Genomic DNA, 9,084 nt, shown 5'->3' with positions numbered 1-9,084 from the left:
TCTCTTCATGGCAATAAAACATTAACTAAAAAGTCATCCTTGACCACACAGCAAGTTCAAAGGCTAACCTGGGCTATAAAGAATCCTGTCGTATGTTTGTTTGTTTGTTTGTTTGTTTGTTTGTTTGTTGAGGCAGGGTTTCTCTGTGTAGCCCTGGCTGTCCTAGAACTCACTCTGTAAACCAAGCTGGTCTCAAACTCACAGAGACCTGCCTGCCTCTGCCTCCCAAGTGCTAGGATCAAAGGTGTGTGTGCCACCACCCAGCAAGAATTCTGTCTTAAAAAAAAATTCAAAGAAGTCACAAATAGCCATCATCCTACCACTCTGGGGGCAGCTTACCCTAGGAGTTGCTTCTGGCACAGTGTTAAGAGTTGTAAGAAGGGGCTGGAGAGATGGCTCAGTGGTTAAGAGTACCGACTGCTCTTCCGAAGGTCCTGAGTTCAAATCCCAGCAACCACATGGTGGCTCACAACCATCCGTAATGAGATCTGAGGTCCTCTTCTGGTGTGTCTGAAGACAGCTACAGTGTACTTAGATATAATAATAAATAAATCTTTAAAAAAAGAGTTGTGGGGCTGGTGAGATGGCTCAGTGGGTAAGAGCACCCGACTGCTCTTCCAAAGGTCCAGAGTTCAAATCCCAGCAACCACATGGTGGCTCACAACCANCCGNAANGAGATCTGNNGCCCTCTTCTGGNNTGTCTGAAGACAGCTACAGTGTACTTACATATAATAAATAAATAAATCTTTAAAAAAAAAAAAAGAGTTGTAAGAAAAATCATTTGGGCAGATCAAACCATTGGTAGCTACTGCAGCCTGGAAACACAGTCATCTTTGGATGCAGGTTTAAAATCACCCTGGTAAGAAAACACTCTTGTGTGTTCCATCAGGAACAGCAGTTGGTATGTCCTTCCCAACCCCTTGTACCCCAAAGGCTCCTTTGACTTCAAAGCTGGGATTTAATATGGGGCTACAGGCATGTAGCAGACATCATTTAAACCATTTCTTCTCCCTTTAAAAAGGTATTTTAGGGCTGGAGAGATGGCTCAGTGGTTAAGAGCACTGACTGCTCTTCTGAAGGTCCTGAGTTCAAATCCCAGCAACCACATGGTGGCTCACAACCAAACATAGTGAGATCTGATGCCCTCTTCTGGAGTGTCTGAAGATAGCTTCAGTGTACTTACATATAATAAATAAATAAATCTTTTTTAAAAAGATATTACAAACTTTATTTCATCTTTTACTTAAGAATTCAGAGAAGCCAGGCATTGTGGCACACACCTTTAGAGGCAGAGGCAGGCAGATCTTTGTGTGTCTGAGGCCATTCTGGTTTACAGAGTGAGTTCCAGGACAGCCAAAGCTACACAGAGAGACCCTGTCTCAAAAACCAAAAAATAAAAATAAAAATGAGTCCAGAGGAATTTGCCCCTGACCTTGGTGCCACGGGCCAGGCTTTTGTCCTCAGAGCTTAGGTTTTTTTCTCTGTGAGATGAAGGAGTTGGTGTTTAGTGCCTCCATGACTCCCCTTCCTTTGTAGTCTCATGGGTCCCCCACGTTCCCAGTGACCACAGTTCTTCCTGGACTGACACTACAAAGCTAACTAACACAAGTACTGTTCTATACGAACCATGTCACTTCCCAGAGCCCCAAAGGAGCAGCATCTATGTCTTCCACACCCAGAGGAGGAGAGAGCCAGTGGGATGAGACTGTGCCCACAGAGCCCTGGCTCCTGCTCATCTTTAGTGAAGCCAGTGAGGCTCATGACATCCATCGAGGGCAGCAGCCAGCAGGGAGCCTTGGAACCTGGTGGTCACCATTGAGAGGATCAAGTGACATGGAGTCACAGGTGAGGGTCAGAGAGTCCTTTTCTGGGCTTCCGGATCTCAGTGTACTCTGCTTTCTGGTCCTGAGGTTGATGAAGAGAATCCCCATTGGCGTGAGAATCCTGCCTCTGGGAGTTGAATGCCACGGATGAATAGTGAAGCTCTTCCTGGGGTAATGCCTGTAGAGAGAGACCCCAGACTCATGGCTACAGGAGAAGGGCACATACCCTGGACCTCAACTGCCCAGAAGTGGACTCATTGGCCCACCTGGTCAAGCCACAGTGGGAAGTACCCATGCTGGGTATATCATGGCCAGCAGAAGTAGCCACGGTGGTAGAATGCTTCTGATGTCACAGGCTGACTTGTCCCAAGGGGGAAAGGAAGTTAGCTTCCAACCAACCGATTTGTAATCATTAGTACCAGGTGATGCCAGGTTGTTGCTGGTCCCATAGCTGGGAAGACATGAGAACATGTCACATGCTGGAGGAAGGGGCCTTTCAGATGCAAGGCAAGGCACCATCTAACTATGGACAGACAGCTGCTGAAAATGAGGACACTGGGTTCCCTGCCCATCACTCATCCTCAAAAGACACTGATGAAGGGCTGGAGAGACTGTCCAGTGGTCAAGAGCATTGTGTGCTCTTCCAGAGGACAGGGTTTCAATTCCCAGCATCCACATGGCAGCCCACGACTGTCTGTAACTCATTCCAGGTTATCTGATGCCCTCCCCCAGACATATACACAGACAAAACACCAATGCACATGGAATACAAATAAATGAGTCTTTTTTTTTTTTTTTTTAAGACACTGGCACAAGTGAAAGGAAGTCATCGCTTTGGGTCATCCCGAATGGGACAGAACCTCTCCTTGTCATCCCCCATGGAGCAAGAGCCGCAGCCTCGGTTGAATGGGGTCAGAGAGGACTCATTTAGATGAGTCACTTTTTCAGTGGTATATATCCCCCCATCTCCTGTCACCAAACTATGGCATCCCTCGGGGCATCAGATAAGGGTTCAGAGGGCTCTGAGCCTGGGGGGAGAGAAAGTAGTCTCCCCCAGAAAGCCCTTGATGTTTGTATCTCTCTTTCTCTCTCTCTCTCTCTCTCTCTCTCTCTCTCTCTCTCTCTCTCTCTCTCTCTCTCTCTCTCTCTCTCTCTCTCTCTCTCTCTCTCTCTCTCTCTCTCTCTCTCTCTCTCTCTCTCTGCTTCTGTTTGACCCTCAAAATGGTGGGTCTTGGACACACCTATAACTAGAATTGATACCAAAGAGATGGTATTGGGGGAACCAACGCAAGGCAAAATGTCTGGTTTTGATGTAGTAACTGTCAAAGACCATAGATTCTGGCCACTCCAACAATCCCACTTCCTACTCCTAGCTACACTGACGCACGGCTCTTCAATGGCCTCAGCTCTTGCTGAGTCTCCTCCTGCCTCATCTTCTGTATAACTGCCTGAGCCGCAGCCTATTCCCCTTCTGCCCCTCCCCATCCCTATGCGGTACCCTTACGTGGCCCGGATCCTCATGCCAAGGGAACCAGGCTCTTTAACTTACCAATGTGCTATATTCCACCACTTCTACCTGACTTGGTAGCACCGGCTCTTCCCTCAGAGACCACGTGTGCAGCTGCAAATTCACATACTGGCACTCATTCTGCTCAGAAGCCTGTAGAAGGTCAAGAAGTATCATCTATGGAGTCCCTCCCTCCCAACCCTCCCCATCCCTCCCACTGCCCTCCTTCTCTGAACACATCTCCCTCCGCCCCACTACATTGTGGGTATCATAAAGACATCCCCACTCTTCCTCCGCCTTCACCCTGTTCTCTCAAGGACCCTCACTTCATTCAAGTCCACTATCCTGGCCAGAGGGGAACACACTGGACAGAACTTGGGGTGAGAGTTGGTGACTAGATCTCCAAGTGCTAGCCTGAACAATTCCATCTCCCTGTAACAGACCAGTTCCCTCTACCAGCCCAGGAGCTCCCCTACAGCCTCCTCTTACCTTCTCCCACCCAGTCATCCTGGCTCTCCTCCTGTTGTAGCTCCCTTACCTGTCTGAGGTTCTGGGACAGCTCTGGATGCCTATCAGCTAGAGGAAGGAAGGGAGGGAGGAGGTGAAGCTGCAGACAATGTAGGCATGGAGTGGGGAGGTTGCTACTCTATCTGAGAAAGGCTTTCCCTGGAGACTTCAGCCATAGGTCTGGGATTCCTAGAACATTTGACAATAGTGGAAATGCTATAATGTGTTTAGGTGAAAAATTACAAGTTTAAGTAGAATGAAGTTTCTGTTTGTTTTGTTTTTGAGACAGGGTCTTGCTATGTTGTCCAGCCTGCTCTTAAAATCTCCTCTAATCCTCCTGCCTTGGCATCCCAAGTACTGAGAGTACAAGGATGAGACACTTTGCCTGGTTATAAAGCAAGATCTTTAGGAAATCACATAAAGAGCTAGAGGGATGGCTCAGAGTTTAAGAGCACTGGCTGCTTTTCCAGGGGACCTGAGTTTGGTTTCCAGCAACCACAGTGATTATCTGACAACTGCTGTAACTCCAGTTCCAAGGGATCTGATGCTCCCTTCTGACCTCCAAGGGCTCTACACACACACACACACACACACACACACACACACACCACATATATAAATAATTAAAACATGGGGAAATATTTTAAAGAAATCACATAGGTATAATAAAAGACCAGAAGGAACTCACACGCCTCCAGCACAGTGGCTTATTTTCTGGTTTTTGTTTTCGTTTTTAAGACAATGTTTCTCTAGGTAACAGTCCTGGCTGTCCTAGAACTCACTATGTAGTCCAGGCTGGCCTTGAACTCACAGAGATTCACCTGATTCTGCCTCCCTAGTGCTGGGATTAAAGGCATGCACCTCTACCTCCTGGTTCGTTTTGTCCTGTGAGACAGAGTCTTCCCTGTGTAGCACTGTCTGCGCATGAGCTCTCTGCTATCCTATTACCTCTGCTTCCCAAGCACTGGGATTAGATGAACCAACCCGTCTCATATCTTTCTTAAAAAGGAATTGTGGGGCCACAGTGTTTCTAGGTGAAAGGGCACCAAAGAAATGTGCTAGGACTCACAGAACTGGGGTTGTCAAGTTTGGGGAAGTCCCATGTGGTTAGCGTCAGCCCTGTGGGAACAGAAGCTTGGGAGGGTGGAGAGTAGGGGGAGGGAGGAAGAAGGGAGCCTAAGGTTCCTCCCATGTGACCAAAAGTCACAAGAAGTGGGAAGGAGCAAGGCAGGCTGGACACACCGGAGGCCTAAGAGCCTTGCAGAGTCTCTTGAGAGTGTGGGAAGACATACAAGGTTTTAAGCAAAGAAGACACAGCTCCAGAAAGCAGCCCCTCTGGCCCCAGGAGAAAGGCTCTAGGGAGCTATCTGCAAAGGTCTGCAACCACTACACCCAGGGACACCTCTGGGGCCTGCCCTCTAGGGTCACCTGGCTTGTGTGCCCTGAGGGTGTGTTCTTAATGTGGTGCCTGTTCTGAGAACTGGGCACAGAGCAGGAAGGTGGAAGACTGTGGCCAGAATCTGCCTAGCCTGGAGCAGGGACAGGAGACACAGGGGACTAACTCACCTTTGACCAGCCGCTTCTGGAACATCCTCCAGGCCAGCAGAGAGGTCCCCAACAACAGAAACAGCAGGAGAGCTAACACAGACAGCAGCACTGGGAGCCTTTACAGGGAGGGAGTACTTTAGTCAGGGCCTTATGCATACTAGTCAAGAGCTCTACACAGCCCCTGAGTATATCACCAGACCCTGACTTTCAAAACAAATACATAAAGTCTTTTTTTTTTTTTTAAGGAATCCGTGAGATGACTTTGTCGATAAAAGAGTTTGCCCTGCAAGCCTGAGGTCATAGGTTCAAACCCCAGAACCCACAGAGGAAGGGAAGAAGTGACTCCTGAACGTTGTTGTGCACATAGGAACACTCGCTCACATACAATAATACCCTTTAAAACTTTATACATCTGGCAGTGCTGACCCACAACTTTAATCCAGTGCTCAAGAAGGAGGGATAGGTAGATCTTTGTGAGTTTAAGGCCAGCCTGGTCTACATAGTGAGCTCCAGGCTAGCCAAGGCTATGTAGTCAGACCTTTTTTTTTTTTTTTTTTCAAAAATAAGTAAGTAAGTAAATAAATAAATAAATTTATAGAGTCTGGAGAGATGCCTCAGTGGTTAAGATCACTAACTGCTCTTCCAGAGGTCCTGAGTTCAATTCCTGGCAACCACATGGTGGCTCACAACCAGATCGGATATCCTTCTCTGTTGTGTCTGAAGTCAGTGACAGTATACTCATATACATAAAATAAATAAATCTTTTTAAAAGATCTTATAAAGGTCAACAACATAATGGCTTCTCCCCCCCCCTCTCTCTTTCTCTCTCTCTCACACACACACAGAGAGAGATACACACACAGATTTACACACAGACACATACACACCCGCACATGCACACGCACACACACTGCACACAAGCTTTCAGCCCCAACAAAGCAGGGCCCTGCCTGTCGTGAATGTCTGCAGCACGCTTAGGTCCTGCGTCTCGCCTTGTCAGGCACCCACATCGTGGCTCTAGGTCGGCAGAAAACTTATGGGAAGGTTTCCAGGGGTGGGGTAGTAAGGAGAGGTCAGACCTTGGTCCCTAAAGCCTAGGAGAGAGGCCATGTGTGTCCGGGAAGCTTTGGATGTGGACAACACATTTGTAGACCACAACATTATGTCACAATCTCCAAATGTTGGACATCCCTGCCTAATGCAGGGAAATTTGCTAATAGGAACCCCTTTGTTGTTAGTGACTGCCATCGGAGTGTCCAGGCCTTAGTCTATGGGTCTCATGCATTTGGCCCTGCATAGTTACAAATATAACCCAACACCAAATTGTAAATTTACTTAAAATACGGTGAGGTGTCAGGAGCAGTTGGGTGTTTGCTTTGTGTTTTGTTTGTTCGTTTTGTTTTGTTTTCCTGATATTTTTGTACCTTGATGGCATGGCTCTTGAGTATGAACTTTATAGATAACAGTTTGGTGTGACAACGTCAAAAGCCTGTACAATAGCTAAGTGGTGAGATGACAGAATGGGGCTGCTCACCAGAAACCAATGTGTGGTCTGAGATATGACAGGGGCCCTAACTGGCCCAGCCTCCAGAGAAGGAGGGGGCTGAAGATCAGCTCATCCACATGCTGGAGATACACTCTGTGGTACCTACTTCATGAGACCACAGTGAAATCCCTGGGAAGGAGCTGGGAGGAGCTCTTGGTGGAGACACACAGAGGCCCCTGGGAGGGCGATGCACCCAGACCCTGCTAAGATGGAGAGTACTCAGGCTCTGCTTGGGATTCTCCCAGTCGGCCTTGCTGTGCCTAAAATTGTCTCCTTGTGATCTATATCTTTTATAATAAAACCATCTCTGTGGGCAATGACTTCAGTGAATTCCTGAACCCAAGGAAGCCTCATGGGAGCCTCAACATTTACAGCTAGGAGAACAAGTGGCCAGAGCTTTTAACCTATAGGATCCATTCTAACTCCAATCAGTTCCACAATCCATTGGCAGTGCCTGTGGGGGGGGGGGGTCAGAATGGAGAATCTGAACCCTGGAGATTGTTGGTGACTGCATGCAGTCTTCTTGGGAGAGTCTGCAGACATTTTCAGATTCTTTGTGGAGCTGGTGTCTCCCCAGTTTCTAGAATGTGGAGTCATGTAAGCCTGAGCCCAACCCTGCATCTTCTGTGCTGGCTACATGACGAGTATGCCGGCTACATGACGAGGCAGTGTGCTTAGCTCTGAGCTTTAGTTTATTCATCTGAAAAATAACGTGGTGTGATGACTTGGATCAGATTGGCCTCCATAGGCTCCTATATTTGAATACTTGGTCCCCAGTGAGTAGAACTACTTGGAGAGGATTAGGAGGTGTGGCCTTGATGCAGGAGGTGTGTCATTGGGGATGGGGGCGGGGCGGGGGGGACAGAAGCTTTAAAGTTTCAGAAGCTCACAACATTCCCACCTAGCTCTCTCTGTCTTGTAGCTGTGTCTCAAGATGTAAGCTCTTGGCTACTGCTGCAGAGACATACATGCTTTGCCTGCCTGCTGCCATGTCCCCACCATGATGATCATGACCTCTATTCTCTAAAACCGTGAGCTCCAAATAAATGCTTTCGATTATAAGTTTTGCCTTAGTTATGGTTTGTTTGTTTTTTTTTTATCACAGCTATAGAGGAATAACTATGGTGTGTGATGACATGAAGAGGTATGAAAGAGGTACATTCTGGGAATCACTGAGCCATGCCTGAGAGGATGTTACCAGCCCCTTTCATTCTGCTCTCCTTTTCTGACTCCCTGTGTCCTCCTCAGCCTGAACTCTCCCTACCTTCAGCATAGGCAGGGCCAGCGTGGTCAGTGACCTAGGGCCTCCTTACCTGGACTACAGCCCAGGGTACAAGAAGTTCTAGCCAGCTGGGTATGACATGAACATGTGGCCATGATACCTACTTAAGCCCCTGTGAGGAGAAGGCTCACCTTCAAGTCAGGAACCAAGGTGCCTTACCCCAACCTCACACTTCTGGTAGCCCTGTCCTTCTCTTAAGGGGACAACAAGGCTGAGGTGGACATCTCCAGGTCAGGAACCAGGGCACCTCACCTCAAGCCCTCGGGACCATGCTCATGGCGGCCCTCTGTGATGGATCCTTGGGTGGGACCCTTGGTAGGCAGACTGGTGGACACCATAGGTGTCTCTAGTGTTGGTCCTGGAGATGAAATTATAGATCAGAACTAGTTAGTCTGCCTGTATCTAAGGGCTTCCTCCTTCCTTCCTCCCTCCTTCCCTCCCTTCTACCCTCCCTTCCTCTCTAATTCCCTTCCTTCCTCATTTCTTCTCCCTTCCTTTTTTTCTTTCTTCCCTTCCTTTCTTCCTCCCTCCTCTCTTTCTCTCTCCCTTTCTTCTTCCTCCCTCTCTTCCTTCCTCCCTCCCTCTTTTTCTCCCTTCCTTCCTCCCTCCTTCCTTCCCTCCCTTCCTACTTTCCTCCTTTTCCTTTCCTTCCTTTCTTCCTCCCTCCTTCCCTCCCTCCCTCTTTTTCTCTCTCCCTTTCTCCCTCCCCTCCCCCTTTCTTCTTCCTTCCCTTCATTCCTTCCTTTTCTTTCTTTTACTCTTTGAGACAGGGTATGATATGGAGTTAATAGCCCCGGCTGTCCTGAACTTGTGATCTTCCTGCCTCCACCTCCTGAGTGCTAAGATCTCAGGCACACACCACCCTGATCA

The 9,084-nt window shown here is 48.2% G+C and overlaps 1 protein-coding gene across 3 annotated transcripts in view; it reads right to left on the bottom strand.

Annotated features, from left to right (window-relative positions):
- Positions 1-1,366: 1,366 nt before the first annotated feature.
- Positions 1,367-9,084, bottom strand: part of LOC110305323 (CMRF35-like molecule 8) — a 34,907-nt gene continuing 27,189 nt past the window's right edge. For 2 of the 3 annotated variants that reach the window (XM_029483054.1, XM_029483055.1), the window contains exons 3-7: positions 8,467-8,572; positions 5,405-5,502; positions 3,870-3,907; positions 3,374-3,484; positions 1,367-2,002 (exon numbers count right to left, since the gene is read on the bottom strand). In XM_029483054.1, the coding sequence (XP_029338914.1) occupies positions 1,841-2,002; positions 3,374-3,484; positions 3,870-3,907; positions 5,405-5,502; positions 8,467-8,572 (515 nt within the window). In that variant the 3' untranslated portion in view covers positions 1,367-1,840. The remainder of the gene's footprint in view (positions 2,003-3,373; positions 3,485-3,869; positions 3,908-5,404; positions 5,503-8,466; positions 8,573-9,084) is intronic. The other variant, XM_021177244.2, reaches the window with a different exon arrangement.

This window comes from Mus caroli, chromosome 11 (genome assembly GCF_900094665.2).
Source record: "Mus caroli chromosome 11, CAROLI_EIJ_v1.1, whole genome shotgun sequence".
NCBI lineage: Eukaryota > Metazoa > Chordata > Mammalia > Rodentia > Muridae > Mus > Mus caroli.
The sequence above is the reverse complement of the archived record's forward strand: the minus strand, read 5'-3'. Positions and strand labels throughout refer to the sequence as shown.